At 41.6% G+C, this 22518-nt stretch overlaps 1 protein-coding gene across 1 annotated transcript; it reads left to right on the top strand.

The window, feature by feature from the left end:
• Positions 1-499: 499 nt before the first annotated feature.
• nyap2b (neuronal tyrosine-phosphorylated phosphoinositide-3-kinase adaptor 2b) lies at positions 500-20047 on the top strand. The gene is made up of 7 exons (XM_085377598.1): positions 500-1356; positions 3578-3779; positions 7198-7514; positions 10338-11411; positions 16259-17548; positions 18755-18858; positions 19684-20047. Exons 2-7 carry the CDS (start codon positions 3601-3603, stop codon positions 19975-19977), a joined length of 3258 nt encoding a protein of 1085 aa, XP_085233724.1. The 5' UTR covers positions 500-1356; positions 3578-3600; the 3' UTR covers positions 19978-20047.
• The last annotated feature ends 2471 nt before the right edge of the window (positions 20048-22518 follow it).

Raw genomic sequence — 22518 nt, 5'->3', positions numbered from 1 at the left:
GTGCGCATTAGAAAGGGAAAAGTATTGTTGTTTTCTCTCTTTTTTTTTGTTTCTTGCCTGCGTGCATTTATTACTCTTTGTTTTGACTACTGTACATGTAATGAATGAACTTGAAAGCAACACAGCAACACCGCAAGTGGTTTTTTTTTTATATGTGTGTGTGTATGTCCTGGTGTTGTTTACGAGCTGTGAGAGAGAGAGGGAGGGAGGAAGGGGGTAGCAGGGAGGGGAATCGCATCGGTTGCCAGGGGGAGAGGAGGTTGTGTCTAATGAGGTCACACCCTGGCAACCTGGTGACTCCTCCCACTCAGGCCCCCCCTCCATCCCTCCTCCCTTCTTTCCACTTGGCCCCCTTTGAATGTGCCCACCCACTCAACCCTCCACCCCCTGCCTTCGCCCCCTGACAGAGAGAGCTCTCCCTGGTGCTGAAAGCAGAAAAACACGATTCAGTTACAGCCCAGTTGCTAAGGGAAGGCAGGCGAGGCACACAGGACGAGAGCATAAAAATGACTAACTGCAAAAAGAGGCTGGGGTATGAGTGCTTTTGAAGATGAGTTGAAAAGCACACAAGAGAAAAAAAAGAAGAGGGACAGAGGATGACGCTCTAGTGGAAGGTGGCTACAGTAGGCAGTGGGCGTGTTCTTCTTGTTGTGATCTATAGTTGGGAAGCCCAGTGTCATCTGCTTAAGCACAGTGTGAGCGTGCAGACCTATCTGTCTAAGCGGGACGGAGGGAGCAGGCAGGGAATGCCTTACCTGGAAATGCACATCACTTTGCTCTACCTCGGTCTGAACCTTGAGGGCACTGTGGATAAGGATTCCTTTTACCCGGGCAGCACTTTGACATGTTAAAGCAGAAGGAAAGACATTCTGGAAATTAGAAAGACTTTGAGTGCCTGGTCTGTAACTGCAAGTGGGAGCTTCATGTCAGAGCGTGTGAGTGTGTTAGTGTGCATTTGCGAGATGTATGCGGGTGCGGTCAGCTGCTATGCTGCATCTTCCTTCCATCTTTAGCATGTGCAGATGTTTGAAGAAGTGAAGCTGACATCTGGCTTGAACTGTGGAAATATCTGGATTGGAGCGAACGCGTCTCCCTTTTTTGCCCAGGGAAGGGAGCACTGGGCCGGGTACCCAATGGCCCGGCTCCCTTCTGGCACCAGCCTTATCCTGGGTCACAGGCAGTCTTTTTAGCTGGCCAATCAGTTGGACCATACAATGGATGGAAGTCTATGTGGCTTTAAGTGGAATAGTGCACTGGTGCTGCAGCATAGCTCAGAGTTCATTAGTGTACAGTGGACTTGTCAGGGGAAGACAGACCTCACATTGGTCCACAAACCAGTAAGGACACAACCCTATTGTAAGTATGCATCAGAACTTTTTTTTTATTCACAGCACTGACCTACAAACCCACAAAGCACTGACAAAAAATGCCTGCTTGTCTAATGCTACTGTGCACCCTTCTCAAGTGCCTATAAAAATAAATCAAGTGTAAAGACATGCCAAGTGTTGCATCAAGTAAACATTAGCTTTAACTTGGTCCTAGAATGATTGTGTGTGTCTGTGTGTGTGCGTGTGTGTATATGCATACGCAAGTACCCATGCATGTTGTCACCAGATTCTTGCCCTTGCAATCTTTCTTGACAGTGTGTCTCTAGAATATCCATGCTGGCCTTCTCCTGTGACATGGTTGCTTAGAAACAGAAATGGTGTGCCACTATCATTTAAAGCAAAGTGCACCTCTGTGTTCCAACTGTTGCACCCAATGTCAACTAGGGCAAATGGAGGTATAAGGGGCAAGACAGAAAAGAGAGAGAATGCATCATGTCACTGAGCAAGGCACTGAGCAAAACAAGCTTTGCTTAAAAAAAAGAGAATGAAAATGTTCACTGAACTGACAGGTTTTATGGAGATGAAAAATTAATAATAGCTTTTTGTATCATTGAGTTGAGGGAGGACAATCCAGTGAGAAAGGTTTGGTTGGTAAAAACACTGTGATAAACAAGTTGATTCCAGTGCAGAGTGCTGCTGCAGGCTTACAGGGATTAGGCAGGCAGGCTTAATTCAGCTCAAACACTGTTTGAACTGTGCCTTCCCATTGCCGTACCTCTAACTGGTGTGCTTCGTTTTCCCTCAGAAACTGTGATTTGAAAAAAAATTGGTATTTGTGCAGCTGTAGGTGTTACACTGTGCCTGTGCATTAGTGATAAAACCTGATTATCAGGAGAAAACATCTCTGCACCACTTGACACCAGGCATCCTTGCCCTAGTTTGAACTTTGCTCTTGAGATCCTGTGTTTTGGCTCTTATCAGTCCTCTCATCTTGCCTGTAAAAGCCTATGCAAAACAGTTTTGAGATGCATCATGGATGCTGAGGGATGGCCAGACAATGGCTAGCCTCTGAGTTGGCCATGCAATCTCCATTTGGCTGCCCTCCAAGACCCCCCTTGCTCCCCTTGCCTCTCTACACACACACACATGCACATGCAAACATATATCGAGATATCACAAGCTCCCTCCCCCTCCCCACGCGAGCTCACACTCAGTGCTTGTCTCACACGTAAACAAGCATGAGTCTTAGGTTGATCTGAAAACACTGACCTACATAAAAGCATGCTCTGTCTTCTCCTCTTCCACCACTGCCCTCTCGAAATTCACATTTGGCCGTTGCACATTGTATGTACTGCGTTACATGCGGTTGCACTTGTTTTCAGCCAAGTGAACATACATGCAGACTGAATCGCATCATTATCTGCTTCGTTCTGTGCCTCGACTTTAAGTGGCTGCAAATGATTGCTTTTATAAACTAATTACCGTCTAGGAGTGAATCACTGAGTAACTGCACAAGTGTCGACATTTCACAGAGAAGGCTTCTTCTCACTTTTTTCATTAAGAACATTAATGTTATCACCGACTCAAAAGGCAGGACTCGAGAAGAGAGTATTTGAGGATTTAAGAGACAAGATTGATGATATTTATAAATGTAAAAGCATGCTTCATAGTTTTGTTTCATTTGTGCTGATCTGATTGCTTCCAGGAGTTTTATGCTTTCCGAGTCCAGGCTATATTATGACTGCAGAAGATGAAAGCCCTTTTTCAGTCTCATTCACACACTCGCTTGGTTAAAGCCAGTAATTTCAGCCAGAAAATGTGCAAACACAACTGAGAAAATTAGCAGCCGCTACTGTTCCACACTGAAGCAGAAGGTTATGAGTAATTGTTGCTAAATAGTGAGTCTTAGCTCTTTCCATGTGCACATGAGCTTTTGTATATGTTTGCATGTGCGTGTGTTTTTTTGTGTGTGCGTGTGTGCATCTGTGTGCAGAGTGAACGGTAGAAAAGGATGTTGCAAACCTCCAGGGAAAATACTCTTCTGGATCCAGACATGATGCAAGGCCCACCACCTACTCTACAGCAACATTCAGACATATTCAAAATCAACAGCAATGTCACATATACTCAACATGTGGCACTAACGTGTGGCCTGTGAAATCCAGCTTTTCTCATGACTGGCCCACTCTTGTATTTTGTGACCCTTCTCGAAGAATAATTATGACTGATATGTCTTATATGCCCCCCAGAATGCAGTGGAAATACTTGAAGAATGATGAGCTCCAAAGAGGAGGAAACTCTCAGCTTTTTCCAATATGTTGAGGAGAATGGCCTGAGAGCCTACAACGGCCTGGTAGCTCAGAACTTGGACCACGCCAGGAATGAGAGAAACAAGATATTCCTGAAGGAAAAAAACGAGAAGAAGAGAAAACAGGAGGAAGCCATAAGGAGGTAGGATGAAAAAAAGTGCTTGCAAATATGAAAACCTCAATAGTATGTTTTGAATACATTTAAAGCAGGGAATATGGGAAAAGAGAGGGGGGGGGGGGGGGGGGGGGGTGACATGTAACAAATGGTCCAGCCAGCTGGATATTGAAACAGGGGACTTGATGCTCAAGGGCATTTGGACCAGTGCACTCTGTGATCTATGGAGGATAATTAATTTTTCACTTTTAGACTTATTTGGGACTTGTCCTTGTATGGAGGTCATCACTGCTCTATTTTTGAGATGGCAAGCTTTTACAATTAAGAAGGAATGAGGTGGGCCAGGACAGTAAAACACCCAGGAAGTTAGGAAGTGAGGGTGGGAATTAGGCTGATGATGTAAGTGTTTCGAAACACCTTTATTTAAAAACCATCTGGAAACATGGAAATGTGTGTGTCTGGGTGTGTGTGAGAGGAGGGTTCTAACCAGCTTTATGAACACTCGCATGTCTGACTGCACTGTTTTTTAGAGCAGTGCCACTGAGCATGGTGAAACTGTAACTTCACTAAATAAAAGGCACACGCTGTAAACATGTGCCTAGCGCGTGGAAAAATCCTGCTTGCTGGGTGTTAGAGAACCACTGGGTGTTAGATTATCAGGAGATGATACCAGGGTATTTGGAGGGATTTTGAAAGTTGTTGGTGACAACATGGACATTTGCAATCCACAAAAACAGAGAGCAGATCTTTACAATCATGGCATAAAAAGAAACTATATCCATCAGGCATCATACTGAGTAATATGATTTTTTATTAGGTCTTAGAATGATGTCTAATCTATTAATTTAATCTAAAGTTTGTCGTAATATAGGACGGAAAGAAGCATGAGTGTACACTGGGTACTTGTAATTTATGCTTTCCAGTGTTCTCAAACATTCTAAAAATAATTTTACTTGCTTTAAGTCTTTCTGGCTCAAAGTATTTTAGCAGCTGATGGCAATTTTAGCAGCTCATCAAATAATTAAGGTGCTTTTGGGGAGTTGAGCATTTATATCTGACCAGATGTGGCTTTTTAACCTATTTATCCAGGAACACTTTGATCCCTGTCATGCTTCTCTCAATGGTCCATGCATCTCCAAAGAGCTCTGTCTCTTTTTTTGGCTCCCAGTATGACTGGATATGCAAATGGCACGTCACTTGCATGATCAAAGCTCAACTTTACACTGCTGGCATTAGAAAAACAAAGTGGCATTTTTAGAGAAAATTCAGAAATCTTTCTTTGCCTCTATTTTTAACTTACCAGCAAGATCTCAATGTCCTCATTGTTATGCAGTCCTGTACTGTAACTTTGGTGAATGGGACAGGGTGACACCTGAGGAAAGTGTCATCTGCTGTTCACTTTCTTTTAGGTGTTGCCAAACCTAAAACATTAATTCACAGTCACTGGAGAAAGAGACAAAAAATAGTTGGATTTTTTATGAGACCTATAAGTAGGTCAATGAGACGACCCATTTTTTTACAGTAAGTGAAAGACTATGAGAGTGTAAGAATTTGTGTGTGCATCCTGCGTACTATGTGCGTGCATGGGCATGAACAACTGGAAAAGGGAATATATTATTATTTATATTATTATTATTTACGAGAAAGGGTTGGAAAGAGCAAACTGACAGTGTGATCGTGTAAAGGAAAAAAGAGCTTGTTAGAACAAGTGTGTTTTAGAGTTGGGGGGAAAATGGGGGGGAAAATGTTAAAGCGAGATTAAGTGTGAGCTCAGTTGCAGGAGTTGGGTTCTGCCTGGTAACAGCTGGAGCAGCCATAGGCCAATCAAATCAGCACGTTTGGTTTGAGTGAGGCGGGCCTTCCTGCCTAGCACACTCTCACTCTGGTTTTCTTTTATTGTATTTCATCAGAGGGAAAAAAGTTATCCACACAGTCACAGACATACAAATCCATTTAAATCTCTAAGAGTCTTCAAAACGACCCTTATCCAACGTTCATGCACACACACGCACACACACAGATGCACATGCATTTACTTATGTTTGCATATGCATGCAAATTCCCAACGACTGCCCTGCCCTTTGTGCACACGTGCATGCAGACACAAACAGAAGTTTTTCCTTCCTTATTTCTCAGTATGTCATTTAGTAAGTGTTTGTTTTTTTGTTTTTGTTTTGGTTTTTTTTTTGGGGGGGGGGGGGGTTGTTTGTTTGTTTGTTTTTTGGGGGGGGTGCCTTGTTTTGCCATCCCATGGTGTCACAGTGAGACAACCAGAGCTGCTCAAAAACAAATCAACCCCAACTGCGCCTGCTGCACCTGTGGTCTGTCCTCTAGCCAATCACTGGGCAAATATCCTATAAATAACCCAGGCACCAGTACTCCAGTCACACCCAGCCACCCCCACACTACCAACCAATGTATATAAAAGTGCACGTCACAGCAGATGCATGCCCAAAACACCTGTGGCTGAATCTTGTTGATAAAGAATTTATAATTTCTTCATTGATGTTTTTTTTTCCATATATATATATATTATAGTTATTTACATAAACTTGTGATTTTTAACTTCTGGGTTTGTTCATTCTGTGCCTCTACATGTTTCTGCAGGTCCCTTTTTTAAACTTATATCAGCAGTATACTATTAAAACAAACCCTGCTGCGGTTATCATGTGCTTATGGTGTGCACGTGTGCTTTATTATTGTTGTGCAGTGGCAGCTGGTTTTGTGTCTGGTTTCTATGGGTACCCTGTTGCTAGGCAAAGTTAAGCCCCTGACCAATGAACCCAACCCACTGAGCACCTTCTGTTCAGCAGCTGGCCAGAGAGGGAGTCATAGTCAGCAAAGTAACAGGCTGAGAGGTCACCCCCACATACATCCATACCAACATGCATGGTTGACAATGTCACAGATGCAAATGTGAGATTTTTCAAATAGATGAATCTCTGAAATGAAGTTTAGTTCTGCTGTCTCTTTAATATGATGCTAAAACACAGTCAGAGCTTGAACTCATTTACTCACCCATTTACACTCAAGCACACACTTCCCTTCACGCCATTATTGCACAACACTCAGACATCATTAACACTCCATTCAGCCCAATCATCCGTTTAAAGGGATTGATTGTGTGTGCTTGTGTGAGGGTTATCAGTCATATCCAGGGTTAAACTCAAATCAATGCTTTGCCCTGAAAGAAGCCATCCTGTCAATGGCACTAACACATCTGTTATTGTTAACTTAGTGCTCTTGTCATTTTGACCACCTGCACACAATGAAATGCACATACCTACGTGCGCATACGATCAAATGAAAGACGTTTGATTGTAATGTGTTGGATTGTGGAATGTCTGTATTTCTGTGTCTTTATCTTTTTTATTCTTTGCATTCCACATTTATTCATTCTGATCTCTTAACCCTTCTCTTTGTCCTTCCTCTTTCGCTGTTTCAGATCGGGTGAGGAGATAGCAACTGAGGGCAAGCACTTGCGTATGGGCTTAAATACCATGCCAGACCCCCAGGAACGCATGCCCGTGCCCCACCTGCACCCTATCGCCTGTGGGCAGGGCTTCTCAGTACGCTCCCAGTCCCTTCACTCGGTCGGTGGTGGGAACACTGGGGGTGGAGGAGAGGAGGAAGTGGGAAGTCCAACTTCTAGGAAGCAGCCCCCGCCTAAGCCCAGGAGAGACCCAGCCACCAAGCTGAGCATGTCGTCTGAGGCAGTGGACCATAGTCCCATGTCCACCTGCCGCGGGGAGCGATGTGACGGTGAGTGGTGGTGGCACTTCACACAAGACTGATGCACTATATATAGCTGAACTGCAGGGACCTCTTCAACATTGCTTCTCTCACAATGACATGAAATTTAACTATTCAGTGTATGCTTTTCACTGACCTACCATAGGTGTAAACTGATATAAGATGAAGGGTGTAAATACAATATGGGATTGAACTGTGATTAAAGTATTATATATCATATATATCCATATTTTGGCTATGCTAAACAACATTGCAAACATGACAGCCTGAAGCACATGTATAATAATAAATGAATATTTAAAGACATCTGTGCTGCAATATGTTCTGATGGTCATGGTTTTCCATTTCGTGAGGGCTGACCTACTCTAGCATGCATTTAATAACATACCGCAAAATGAACAGGCCATATAAACTGAGAATACCATTATAATACCAAAGAAAAATTAAGAAGTTTGGGATAGGTTGTAGCTTTGTTTGAGTTTTCATTCTCACAGTCCTTTTTTTCTCTTGTTATCAAATTAGCAAATGGTAGTTTGCATATTTCTGCTTCCCAACAGATAAATCAGGTTGCATGTGGTTACTACCATGTAGAGACAGAGATGGAAGTAGTCACTTATAATGCATGTGATTGTGTGTGTATGATAAGATCTTTGGAGCACGTTGAGATTATTTATCCTTGTGCATGTAATCATCAGGTGTTGCTCTATATACAAACTCCATCTCTTGCTCAGCATAGTAGGTTTCAGCTCAGCAGAGTAATAATAGTGCTGCTTATAGAAGGTTATTGCCACATTGTTAGTAATTTAAGCTGTTTCCGTGCATCAACTGCTTTGACAGTTCTAACCTTGCTTAAAACTCCTCTTCAAATATGCCTTGTGTCAATGTAAGACCAGTTTAGAGTAATTTAACTGAACATTATTATCCCAAGACAATTTTTCTTGCAACAAATGCAAGCTGCACAGTACTGTCTCAGGGGGGGGGGGATCACAATACATGCATTTTGCAAAGTTAAACTGATAGAGTTTTCAGGTTGCATTAATAACAAAAAGATTTAGAGTTTGCAGGGAGCATTGACTCCATTCCAGTTTGGAAGCTTTGCTGCCAACGTGATGTTTAGGGAGTCACCCTGCCTGGCTCAGATTGGTGGGGATCACTATGTGCGCACAGATCTTCCTGGGCACCACGGCAACCATCTCACAGAAACAAGACCCCCTGCAGCCCAGCCAATCCCAGCATTACTGAGCAGCTTGGGCCAATGAGGTTCCAGAGATGCTGAAAACTAAGGCTTCTGAGCCAATCAAATTGAGAGTGTGGGGGTGTCCCTGGCTGAGGGGAGGGTTGCGTGCTCTGTAGCTGGCGCTTTAGTGGTAAGGGGAGGAGCTTGTCAGAGTAGAATTCATTCAGGAGGAGCGATTGACCTAGATTCGTTTTCCCCAGGAGGAGCGGGAGGGGGGGAGGGTGCTGCGGGTAAACACATCCGCTGCAAGGGGGAGGTGGGGTAGAGGGAGCAGTGGAGAGAGGAGAAGAGAAAGGAGAGCGATGTTTTGAAGGGGTGGATTCATCATCCATGCTGAAACAGATCTCAGCATTAACCATGGAAACCTGCTAGTGTAGTAATGTAATTTGCTGCTGTGGAAACGAGGAAGAGGAGCACCATTATGTGCCCATTACTGCCCGCACATATATACACATGCATGCCCACACAAAGACAGGAGAGGAGCATATGCAGGAATCTCAGTATCATAGTCCAAAGAAGCACATGCCAAAACACATTTGGGCTTAACCAAATCTTGTATTAGCACATTATTAGCAAGTGTTAATTAGGAGAGAACACCAGCCCAAAAGACCCAAGCATCCTCTGTTCAAATTAGTTTATATATATGATCGTGACTAAATGTATAGCATGCAAAAAGCAGAACAAAATTGGATGTTTTGCTTTACTTTTGGTTCTCGCACTGGATAATAAACCTAACATTGAATTCATTTTTTTCTCAAATAATATTATAAACAAGAGACATTTTTATAAACGTGCAATACACTGTATCCAATTTTTTGCAAAAAAAAAAGGTAAAAAAAAAAATAGAAAAACAAAACAAAAACAACCTAAACTATGAACTGTACATATCAGTCCTAATTCCTCTCTCTTAAGGTGTCGGCATCTTTAGTGTGTGTTTGTGCGCCTGTATGCATGGAGTAAGGGTGGTGAGTCATACAGTTACTGGAACTAGGAGTGTGTCTCGGCCATCTGCCACATGAATTATTTAAGGTATAAAATTTGCAGTTTTAAAAATTTTAGACATACTCCAGCTCTTAACCACATTCATCTCCCACTACCTGCCAGTGTGAGGGACACTTCTATCCAAACATCTCAGTATTTGACCTAGAAATAGACTCAGAGCAAGTTGGGAGCATAGAGCTATGGCTACTCTCTGTAAGCTACTGTAGTGGTACCGCAGTGTATTTTACAGTACTAGCTGTATAAATGCCTCTCCGCACCACATCTAAAGAGATTCGCATTGCAAAGCTACGTCACCACTATCAGAAAGAAGCTCAACAGTGTGTGTGACCCAGATAGTATACTCGCATGCTGCCATATATGTGACCTAGAAACATGTATATGCCTCAACTATTCCCACATATCTGACTCAAGATATTGCGCTGAGTAGCACATATAGACCTACAACTGACCCACATTAATAATTAATGACAAATAGATTATAAAAACTTGAATTTCACCCAATTCAGTAATCTATTATATATGACTCAATAATTATTTGACTCATACCTCAACAAATTAGATCTTAGACTTTTTTTCTCTCTCCTTTTGAGCAGTTCAGGGATGCAGTGAGGACTGCAGGAGGGTGCCACCACCCAAACCCAAGAGGAACCCCAACACACAACTGAGTGTTTCCTTTGATGAGTCCTACATTAAGAGCCATGGAGGCAGTGGGGTTTGCCCCTCCAAACCCCTCCACCATGTCACTTCCCCTAACGAATGCAACCCATCACCTCCTCAAAGTGATGACAGCCCTACGGATGACTGTGAAGACGAACCTGTCTATATAGAGATGGGTGGGATTGATGTTGGAATGCGAGAACCCTTGAAGAGTGAGGATGAGGAGCCAGATGAGTCTGTGTACGAGGAGATGAAGTACCCAGCTCTGGATGACATGGAGTACCGCACCGACCCTGTAGGATGTCGTTCTGCGTGCCCTACCCCGGCACCCTATGAACCTGAGCCTCTCAGCCGCTGCTCCACACCTCGAAACATTCCACTGTGTGACATTCCTGCACCCTTCCCCAATTTACTCACTCATCGACCTCCACTGTTGGTGTTCCCACCAGCGCCTGCCCAGTGCTCGCCTAACTCAGATGAGTCTCCCCTCACCCCTTTAGATGTAGCCAAATTGCCCATGCTGGAGAACCAGTCATACAGCAAATCTCCCACCTCTTCCACCGAGCCACCCTCCTCCGCACACATCCGTAGGGAGCTCACAGCCACCCCAACTCTCACTGTCTCTGGACGCTCCTCTGCGCCTCCTCTGCCCTGTACCCTTTATAAATCCTCATCATCATCTTCCTATCAGCGTAGCCACTCTGCTTGTCCGTCGCCAGTCAGCATGGGTCGCTGTCTCACCCCTCTCAGCCTCATGCGTACACCTCCCTTTGATGCTCCGATGCCATTCCCTGGGGGTCTGCCCCGAAGTGCTTCTGCTACACCGCATGGAAAAGGCTCGCCACCTCAAGATGGTGTCGGACGACTTCATGGGTCTATGCAAAATGTATCAACAGGCCGCTCAAGGACACCCACCAGCCCTCTGGATGAACTAACCAACCTGTTTACGACAGGCAGGAATATGCTAAAGAAAAATTCCAGTGGAAGAAAATCCAAGGAGCCAGGAGAAAGTAAGTCTTGTGATTATGAAATGTAGTTACAAAAAGATACTAATTCAAAGTATTGCAAACTTTCTGGTTTCCATATGAGTGTAGATAGTTTGCAAACCAAGGGCGTAGATTTGGATTTGGCATTGGTGGGGACGGATGATTCAACCACCGAACTCTGCCCTGTTTCTTTTTTTTCCTTTTCGTCTTTGCTTCTTGATTAAAAAAAAGGAGAAATATACTTGCCTACATATGTTATTCTACATGCTTTTAAACCATTTAAAATTACAATTCATAGTTTTATATGTGAATTGTATAATGTTAAATTACTATTAAGCAAATGACTAAAGTATTTTAGGCTTTAGTTTACTTCAGCCATATTCCATATAAATCAGGTATCATACAAAAATAAAAATAGCTTCAAATACAGTCATGACAATAAAAGAATATGACTTTAAGGACTTAACAACATTACTTCAGTTATAGTACACCAACATCTCTTATACATTAGCACTAAGGGAACACTGAATGACCTGGTGGGTTTTGTCCATAAAACTACTCATTTCAGATTACCACAAAGTAAAAGATCTCTCAGCAAAATGATGCAACATTTTAGGCACTATTGCCTCGATCAAATCAGTGAGCTGGGATGTTTTATTCTAAACATGAACTACTGTTACAGCAACACACATGCACTACTGGTGCCCCACACAATAACTCAATGTCCACTATGTGAAGCAGCCAAACACATGCCTTCTTCTCTCGTTAATCTATAGCACCAAATCATCAGTCAGTCACCTGTGACCTCGCCTCTTCACCTCTGTCCGAGCGACAACATGGCAGAGCTGCCTCTGTCACCTGATAAATAAAAGTGAGACATTCCAAATACATGCAGTCACACATGTGCTTCAAATACAGTAATGAACCATCAAGTCATGATCCAATTTCACCTTTGATCTTGTATCACCATTGCTCTGTGAGCTTTGTGTTGGTTCTTCTGTCACCTGACAAATAGGACATACATGACAATAAGAATAAAATGTGCAGCTGCTTCAGTGCTTCTGTCAATTTGTGCAGATCTTGACTCATCAGTGATGTTTGTAGGGTGAGTGCATTTTTAAAACAATTTGTGCAAACTGCACTACAAGGTGGAATATTTGCAAAATCATGACTATTCATGATATTTTGTCTCAAAAATTAACCCTATGAATATGTCAGTGCCATTAGGATGAAATTATTGTGTCACCAACATTTTAACGTTAGACATATAATTTTAACAGCCTCTGTAAACTAATATCCTGGCTTGCTCGAGGCTGCCGTTTTCTCTGACAGTTTCAATCAAAATTAGAAATGCTGCTCTGAGACTGAGAGAATGTGCTGCCTGTTGTGTAGTTAGTTTTGAAAACTCCCTGAAAAGCACAGCCAATCACATTGGCCATATTTGTCACATGAGGTAGGACTCCAGTAGAGAACGTAATTTAACTCTTTCTGCACCGCTGGGTGAATGAGACGTTGACAGATCGTTTTTTTTTCTTACTATCGGGTTTGTTTTTCTTTACTCAAAGAGATCAAATTATTGGTGGGGACAATTCAATAATCGCTGGATATTGGTGGGGACACGTCCCTTCCGTCCATGCCAAATCTACATCCTTGTTGCAAACACATGCCCATTAAACAGCTTTTCCGCCCTGTCTACTGTACACACATTTGTTTCATGAGAATGACAGATTTAGTTAGAAAGCAGCACTAGAAAGTAGGATAACAAACTGAAGAGCAGAGGTAACACAGAAGTGTGTCACTGGGCAGTGTGCACTGTGTTAGTGTAAAGAGATTTAGCGACAGTAAACCTGGCAGCAAACATAAATAAACACTTTTTAATTCCTTAATCAGTCCACATTTAGGGTTAACAAGTTTGATCCTGCAAAATCACGAGTTTGTGCATTTAATGCATCGCTTTCACAGCATGATGTTTGCAGGGCACTTTGCAGTTTGCGTTTGTTTAATCTAGACCTGCCAAGCCAAGTCTGATACAGATCGTATGATTTAATCTGAGAGGATTAAAGACTAAAGCGGGCCGTAGGTCTCTCAAACCAACCCATGGCATTAGGCCATCAGGCAGCATTACTTTTAAATATGTAAACATCAACATTTAAATACAGATATTATGGCACACTCAGGAAGACGGTGCCAAAATATGTGCGGTCGGGTAGGAAAACAAACCCCTTGCTGCACAAATTGATTTACGAAAGAAGAAAGATATAAAAGCAGGATCTATTTCTGAGTCTGGTGCCAGCAGCATTATCAGTCAGTCACAAATTGGCCTTCTCATTCTCAAGCATATTGCAACCTTTATTTTTCTGCTTAGATTCATTTTGTAGAGGCGTGTCATACTTTACTGGAGTCAGTAACAAAGTCAGATGGAGTATGTAATCATATACAGTGAAGATGACATGCTGTTTAACCCTCAACTTCACATAACTCTCCTCATACCTGAGTTTCACAATCTGAAAGAATTTAACAACAATTTAACAGCTTAACAGTTTTCTTTAATGTAAATACCACTAAACACAGCATTTATGCGTACATCATAAATCATGAAAAAAAACAAAAAACTACAAAGAATCCACACATCCATCCTTACTCAGTGCTCTTAGCAACTACAACATAGCAACAGTGGAAGGAGGAGAAATCCCTGTTTCTTATTTGCAGATTCCCTCCCCGTGGGTAATGCAGCCAATCACAGCTCAGGGCACGTCAGACTACAATGCATGCTCCTGATAGAGATGTTATGCCTCTGAACTCTATTCTACACCTGATCACAGGATTTCAGATTCCCTTTTCTGTCCAATCATCACACACATATGTAAGCCAATCGGGCAGCAGGAGCAGCTGTGCAGATGGGGACGGTGGACGCTGAGAGAATTTATGATTTCTTGCCATTTTGACTGTAATGAGATATACATGTTCATGCATGTACCAAACTGGTATACATTTTTTGCTTTTTCCAGAGATTGTCATTATTAGCTGCTGAATAATGTGCTTTTAGTTAGAGACTGCATTTAGGTGCGAGGATTACCCTTTGATTTCTCATCAGTGAGATTTTTGGTTTAGTTGGTGCAAATGTCACATATGTTGTGTGTTGTGAACATGAAGGTTATGAAGGAATGGAGGATCATTTTGTTCTTTCCCTTTCTAAGGCAACAGGGGCAGCAACAGCTACCCTGACCCACTTACCAACTGGTTAATCACCACACTTGCTCTCTTTTACTCCCCCCCCCCAATACACACATCAGCATAAAACTACACATATGACGCATGCAGGCATGACAGGGGATGCTTCCACAATGTATTGTAGGTTACAGCTTGTACGGAAACCATCCAGAGACAGGCTCAGGCCAGTGATGCATATGTCTATCTATCTATCTATCTATCTATCTATCTATCTATCTATCTATCTAGATAGATAGATAGATAGATAGATAGATAGATAGATAGATAGATAGATAGATAGATAGATAGATAGATAGATAGATATCTCCATACGGTGGTGGGATAAAGTTTTTTAAATGTTTAAGATCATCAAAAAAAATGATAAAATGAAGTTTCTAAATGAAGTTATTTATTTTTAAGAGGTCAAAAACCTACATGGCCCTGCTTGAAAAAGTGGTTTTCCCCTAAACCTACAATCAAGTATTTGTGATAGCTGGCAATGAGTCTTTTAAAGCGCTGCAGAGGAATTTTAGCCCACTCATTTTTCCAGAATTGTTATAATTCAGCCACACTGGAGGGTTTGGGAGCATGAACCACCTTTTTAGGGTCATGCCATAGCATCTCAATTGGATTCAGGTTTCAGGACTTTGACTAGGCCACTCCAAAGTTTTCATTTTGTTTTTCTTAAGCCATTCATAAGTGGACAGGCTATCTGCCAGATGTAATAAGATATACACCTTGCAAAAAGTTCAACTTTTGTTTTGTGGATCCACAGAGTATTTTCCCAAAAGACTTGGGGTTCATTAAGATGTTTTCTGGCAAAACTGAGAGCAGCCTTTATGTTCCTTTTGCTCAGCAGTTGCTTTTGTCATAGAACTCTGCCATGCAGGGCATTTTTACCCAGTCTCTTTCTTATGGTGGATTCATGAACACTGACCCTAAGTCAGTTACATTGTCTTTTATTTGTTCCTGAATTTCCTTGGACCGCAGCATGATGTCTGACTTTTGAGGATGTTTTGGTCTACTCCACTTTGTCAGGCAGGTTTTATGCAAGCGATTTCTTGATTGAGAACAGGCACAGTAGTAATCAGGCCTAGAGAAACTGGCTAGAGAAATTGAGCTCATCTTTCCAAAGATGTGATACACAACAGTTAATTTATCTTATAACAGGGAGGGGCAATCTTTTTTTTATCAAGCAGGGGCATGTAGGTTTGGATTTTTCTCCCCTAAATAATAAACATCTTCATTTAAAAACTTTGCTTGTGTTATCTTTGTCTAATATTTAAATTTGTTTGGTGATCTGAAACGTTTAAGTGTGACAAATGTTAAAATAATAGGAAATCAGGAAGGTGGCAAACAATTTTCACACCACTGTATATGTATATGGCATTCAATCATTTTGTTTCAACTCCAGAGGTTTACAACTCCTACCACAGCTTCTTAAATGGGTAGTAAGGGACACCTAGTGGATAATTGTTTGCATTGCAGTAACAAGTCGGATTCTGATGATAATCACAGTTTGTCCCACTGTTTAATTATTTATTTATTTATTTTGTGTGTTTTTTTAATCCAGTTTATTTTGATAGGTACATCAAAAACTGAATGTCTATTGATTTGCCTAATTATGTGTTTTTTATTTTTACCCCCCCTTTCTTTGGCAGCTGAGTCCAAAAGTAAGTCTCACAGTGAGTCAAAGCGAGAAGGCAAGGAACGTCACAGTCACAGCAAGGAGTCCAAGCGTGAATCCAAGGAGCGTCACAGTAAAGAGTCTTCACATAGAAAAGACAGAGACAAAGACAGAGAAAAAGACAAAGAGAGAGGAAGCAGCAATGCAGAGCCTCTGCCCCACAGACGAAATAGTAAAGACCGTACTTGTAGCAATGTAGATGCACAGCTGGTTCGCAGGGATAGCAGGGACCAGGCCTGCAGCAATGCAGAGCCCATCCCTGTGAGGCGGGACTCCAAAGATAGGGGCAGCAGCTCCATAGAAACAATCCCTTTGATAAGAAAAGACTCCAAGGACAGAGGGATTAGCAATGGTGACCTATTACCAAGGAGAGACAGTAAAGATCGAAGTGGGGGACATGGAATGGAGTCTTTGCTGAGACAGGAGAGCAAAGACAGAGACAGACTGCTTGATCAGCCACCTGAGCTGTTGCCAAGGCAAGACAGCAAGGAAAGGGCAAGAAATCCTGTAGACTACAGACATGAAAGCAGAGAGAGACTGGATCAGCCACCTGAACTCTTACCCCGACAGGATAGCAAAGAGCGAGCCAGAAATGGTGTGGACTCAAAGCACGAAAGCAGAGATAGGCCCCCTGAGCTTCTTTCCCGACAAGAGAGCAAAGACAGGGTTAGAACCGGACCAGAATACAGGCATGATAGCAAAGACCATCGTCCCGATTTGTTACCCCAACAGGAGAGCAAAGAGAGAGAAAGGAATGACACGGAGCACAAATATGAAGGTAGAATAGATCAGCCACCAGAGATCCTTCCCCGACAAGAAGCATCCAGAAGCAGCAACAGCAGGGACAGAGTTGGTTCCAACTCCGAATCCAGGTATGAGGGGAGAGATCGAAGCTGCCACAATAGTGGAGATCTTCCTCCTCCTCCTTTATCCAGGCAGGACAGCAAAGATCTGAGCAGAACTGGCCTTGAAGTGAGGCGGGACAGCAAAGACAGAAGTTTGAATGGCTCAGAGCATCATCATTTTGACATCAAGAGCACCAAGAGCCCTTCATCAATGGAATACAGGTGTGATAATAAGGAGCGAGGATACAGATCAGATGGCACCCCCCGACGAGATAACAGAGCAAATTACAACACAGACCAGTCAAAAGCACAAGAGAGGAATGGCAGCACAATATCAGGACAGCATTCATCAACAACAACACCCACTCATCACGGAAGGTCATCAGGTAGCCCTCCGATGACCATGGGAACAGGAAATGGTGAGTGTTAGGACTAGGGGTGGGTTTTTATAATCGATTCATCGATTAAAATCGATTCTGGCTTGGATGACGTAAAATCGATTCATTAAAATCCTGAATCGATTTTTTAATATAAATTTATTTTGCCCAAAATGCCAGAATCTCTGGTGACATCTCACAAAATTTCAAGAACCACCAAACAGTTAAGACAGTAAATGAGAGCAGGTACACGGATTCTGCACATAGACTTAAACACACAGCGCAACCCGCGGATCAGAATCAGTTAGATGTCGCCTTTCTCACGGTCGGGGCTGAAAGCCGACAGCTCGCTGATTCTGATCTGTCGGCGGGTCCGCGCTTTGTGTTCACGCCCTTTATGCGCCGATTCTAAAGCTGTTAGTTTGATCTCTCTCCAAACAATACTGACCGAACCAGCAGCAAAAGAAGATCCAAATGGTTCACATAAAATCGTCATGAATTCACTCTGACTTTTACTGTTTTGCTTCCACCGCGATGCACAGCTCTCTCTCTCTCTCTCTCTCCCTCTCTCTCTCTCTGTACTTCAAGAACAGTTTCCCTTTCTTCATTATTCGCTTGCTTGTTACGCACAAGTCTACTGTTGTTTACAGCGCTGTCGCACACTGTTTTTTTCCCTTTTACATTCTTCCGAAAAGAAAACCTCATTTCTGCTGTTCAATACTGAACAAATTTAAACTTTTTAAAATTATTCAAAATGCAAAACGCTTAACGTGTCTCTAATAAAACTGCTGTAACTTCAGAGGTAATGTTCATATGTTGATTAATGGTTTTCTTTCGTTTTTGATGTACTGCAGAATATTTTTATAAATCCCAGGCCAGGAAAACCTTCATGTTTTTCTGTTTTATCTTCAGCTACTTTGACACAAAGGCATCTGCTGTGACGCTCACACCTTTGATAAAGTCTTGCGTGTGTCAGCTTCCTTTTTATTGATACAAAAATATGTAAATGTACTGATCTGAATTATAATATTTCTGACTGTCAAAATTTCCCAGATTTAAATCGAATCGAATTAAATCGAATCGTGGATCGAATCGATTCGGGACCTTGTGACTCGGAATTGAATCGATTCTAGAAATCAGTGACGATACCCAGCCCTAGTTAGGACCTAAATTTTAAGGCGGCATTAGACAATGCATATAACTATTCAAATGGCATACTACTAAATGTGATTTTTTATTCCTTTGTAGATCTGAAAGCAGCATCTAAGTATGCCCGCTCACTGTCTAAACCTGCTAATCCTTCCCCAGTGGGAACTCCACAAAGGAGGGCAACAGAGACACATCAAAGTCAGGTATGCATATCTGGTTTGTTCTTTCTTTTGTTTTGTTTTGTCTTGTCTGTCTCTTTACCTGAAGTGTCAGTTTCTTATAGGTCCTGAAAACTTATTTCTTAGTCTGGTATGGAACAGTTTGGACTGTTTAAAGATATTTTGTTCTAGTTGGTCAAACTGGTGTGGGGATTCGAAATCTAACTCTATCTCAACAATTTAAATTAACTGACTATTCAATTGATTGACTAGTTAACTATTTAACAAAACACTAATTAATAACACTGATTAATTAGGCATTTTTCATTAGTAATGTGAAAAATCTTCAGTTTATTAAAACATAGTGGTTACAACTGAAGATTTATTTAAAAAAAAAAAAAAAGTAAATTGTTTGCAAAGACAGTGAAGAGAAATCCACAGCAGGTTTCAGAACTTTCAGAGAGATCTACATTGTGTTTAACTCTTCATCTTCTGCCAGATATATCAATTGTATTTTTTTTAAACTGATTTATTAAGTCATAGTGTAGGGTGAAGTTCATGAGTAAGGGTGCTCCTAGCACAGCAATTTGGTGAACATGATTTTTGTCTAAATCATTTTTCTATTTTTTTTCTTTTATTACCTAAAGCCGGGAACACATAAATGGGTTTACCATTATCTCCATTAAAAATGATCAGTACTGGTGAGACGCTGGGTTACACCAAATCAAATCAAAAACCACACCCATCCGCCCCTGAATTCATTTTTTGTGTTATATGATCACTTAGTCAATTGTGAATGACATCAAAAAGAAATTCTAGAAAGAGTTAATTTGTATTTATTTCACGTGGTATGTTAAATGTGTTGCTCAGATGCCCCAGATGCCATGGATATGTGGAGACACCACTATGCTAGAGCAAATCGAGAGGAAACGCACCCTATGCATGGAAATCCGTTCCAGACAGCATCCGCACTTGCAGAGATCTCTGGAGAGGCCTCCTCCTCCTCTGCCAGACAGGAATGAGGACAGGCACCAGGAACGAAGTCAGTGCAAGCAGGAAAATACATCTGTCCTTCCAAGCTGGGGAAAAAACGGCGGGACCAAGAAGATCCGTCCTCCTCCATACCCCACCCAGACAACGGTATTCTGGGATACCGCCATCTGACATTTACAAGGCATTTCGAACACATAACCCACAGTTAACCACTCCCTCTCCTCCCTAAAACATCACAGGCTTCAGGCTTCACTGATGTCAAAGGACAATGGTGGTTACCACAGCAATATTTCTGCTTGTTCAGGTTGTCATGTTTCTTATCATCACTGGTGATATTTGATATTTTTCTATTTCCTGTGACTGGACTCCTGTATTAGTAGAGTAGATATTTGATGATGAATAGATATTTTCTAAATGAGATGATGGGATCAAAAGGAAACTTAAATTATGTATAGTAGATGTAGATGCAATCTAATATTTGTTTTTATGTTATTTTTGTTCAGGTTATTTTACATTTCAAAACATAATCTATCGATACTTGTACTGTAGTTGCATAATTTTCTTATGCCAAGCGCTTTTTTTTGTTTGTGCTTAAAAGCACTAAAATGAATGGACTATTTAATTCTGTCTATATATACTTTACATTTTCACTGTTGTATTGTAAGTTGAGGAGTTTACGTCGCCGTGCTTTAGATTCCAGGTCTGTCCATGCCTGGTCCAGGATGTTCTAGAATGTACAACAGCTGGTCCTAGAACAGAAACAGGATACTACTTGTGCTTCAGTTTGTATTTAACAGTGAGAAACTGTGTGGTCACTACGTCAAAGCCTTTTAAAGCTGTTTCGCAGGAAAGCCTGTTGGCATTTGTAGAGGACAGAGATAGTGTGTAATGTTTTTTGCTGTATTCTAAAATACACTATGAGGGCGGGGTGGGGAGGTAGCAAATTAGAACATACATTATAAACAGGATCATTTTCCAAGACCAGCCAAAGCCTGTAAAAGCGAGATATGGGTGTGGTTGCACTTTGGATGCTTGGTTATTTAAAATGGGATTAGTGGCAATAGCTGGCGAGTACCAGCATCTTTACATTGCCATGCACACTGCAAAGCACCGTGACAGTGTAAATACTTGACGCCAACGACCAGCCCGTACAATCAACACCTGAGCTTTTAGATTTCTTAATTTCACTGCAGATTATAATAGCCATATGCACTTGCTTAAGAAGTAACTTTCAAGTTTATGCTTATATATATTTTTTGAAATTGTAAGGAATAGTGAGTTGTGCCATGTAAGTTTTCATTTATTGGCTGAAAGGTAAAGCCTCAGGAGAATGGCTGGGTGTGTGACATACACTCATCTATATTTGGGTGTCTCTGACAATGTTTCCAATCCAATTCAATGGCTGGCAACCATTTTAGAGATCAAATTATTGAAGGACCTATCACATGACAACAGCTTTAAGCTGTCAAAAATGACGGGGAGGGGTTGCACAAGGGCCTGCAATTCTGTCAGGCTACAAAAAAATAAGTGAACTGCACTAACTCTCATCTTCCTTCACATTAAATCAGGCTGGTTGCATACACATTCATCTCCCCCTGCTCTCTCCCTCTACCTCAACCTCTTATTTGCATGAATTCAGTTGGTTCTCTTTTGCACATTAAAAGGCAATGTCAACATTGCCAAAATAGTATGGGTTTAACAACAGCCCCTAAAGTGCAAGTGCAGTAGCCCCTCTCTATGAGAATCAATGAATCAGAAACCTTTGTTGGTACCAGTATGCGTGTGAGGGAGAGAGCTGTGCGCGTGTGTGTGCGTGTGTGTGTGTTTATGAGTGTGTGTACCTGGCTACACTGTATGCAAGTTGCTAGTTTAAAAAAATGATTGTCTTAAGACATTCACTTTGCCCTCATGATGTTGGTGGGTGAAGGTTGGAAATGTAACAATGATGATGATGTACAATCTTTTTGTGTGTATAAACGTGCACTGTGAAAAGGTAGAGAGAGCACCGCACCGTCAGTCCTCTGTCTTATTGCACTGAGTGTTCTCTTGTTTTGCGTAATAAAAAAAAAAAAAAAAAGGAATAAACATGTTTGAGGAATAAAGTACTGTATTCTGATTGTCACTTGGGTTCTGTTGAGAGAAATAAATAAATATGGACTTGAAACCTGCTATGGAAAATGTGCATCCTGTCAAAATGCTTCTTTTTCTTAAAATTGTATTTATTTATTTAGTTTTTTACATGACGTGTCAAATTAAAGTCTTATTTTAAAATGACAAAATGAAAAACAACTTAAACACAATAAAATAATAATAAACACAAGAAAAGGTCATTTCAGAGAGGATTACAGTGCTAGCCTGACAGATTATAGCACAATTATAGAACATAAGGAGCTTTTTTAGAACTATAAATGGTACCTAAGTGAAAATAATGTTAAATGTTGAGGTGTGCAAAACATTTATTTTAATACATTTTTATTATCAACGAACATAATCAAATTCATCTTTAACCCTGAGTGGTATGAGTAAGGTTTGGGTAATTGGGTAAAAAAAAAAATCATAATCTTAGGTAAAATGCCACAATGCTTATCCTTCTCTGTGGCAGACATTACACTGGCTGGTCCTGTGTCGCTGTTGGTCGCTTGCTTTGATGGTGCCAGGACTTGCGGTTATGAACTGCTCTGCTGGGCTTACAGTAGTCAGCCAATAACTATA

The sequence above is a fragment of the Diplotaxodon limnothrissa genome, linkage group LG18, assembly GCF_057381915.1.
Source record: "Diplotaxodon limnothrissa isolate DT_005_m linkage group LG18, D_limnothrissa_male_GT1.1, whole genome shotgun sequence".
NCBI classification, from domain to species: domain Eukaryota; kingdom Metazoa; phylum Chordata; class Actinopteri; order Cichliformes; family Cichlidae; genus Diplotaxodon; species Diplotaxodon limnothrissa.
Note: the sequence above shows the minus strand (reverse complement) of the source record. Positions and strands in the feature narration are given on the sequence as shown.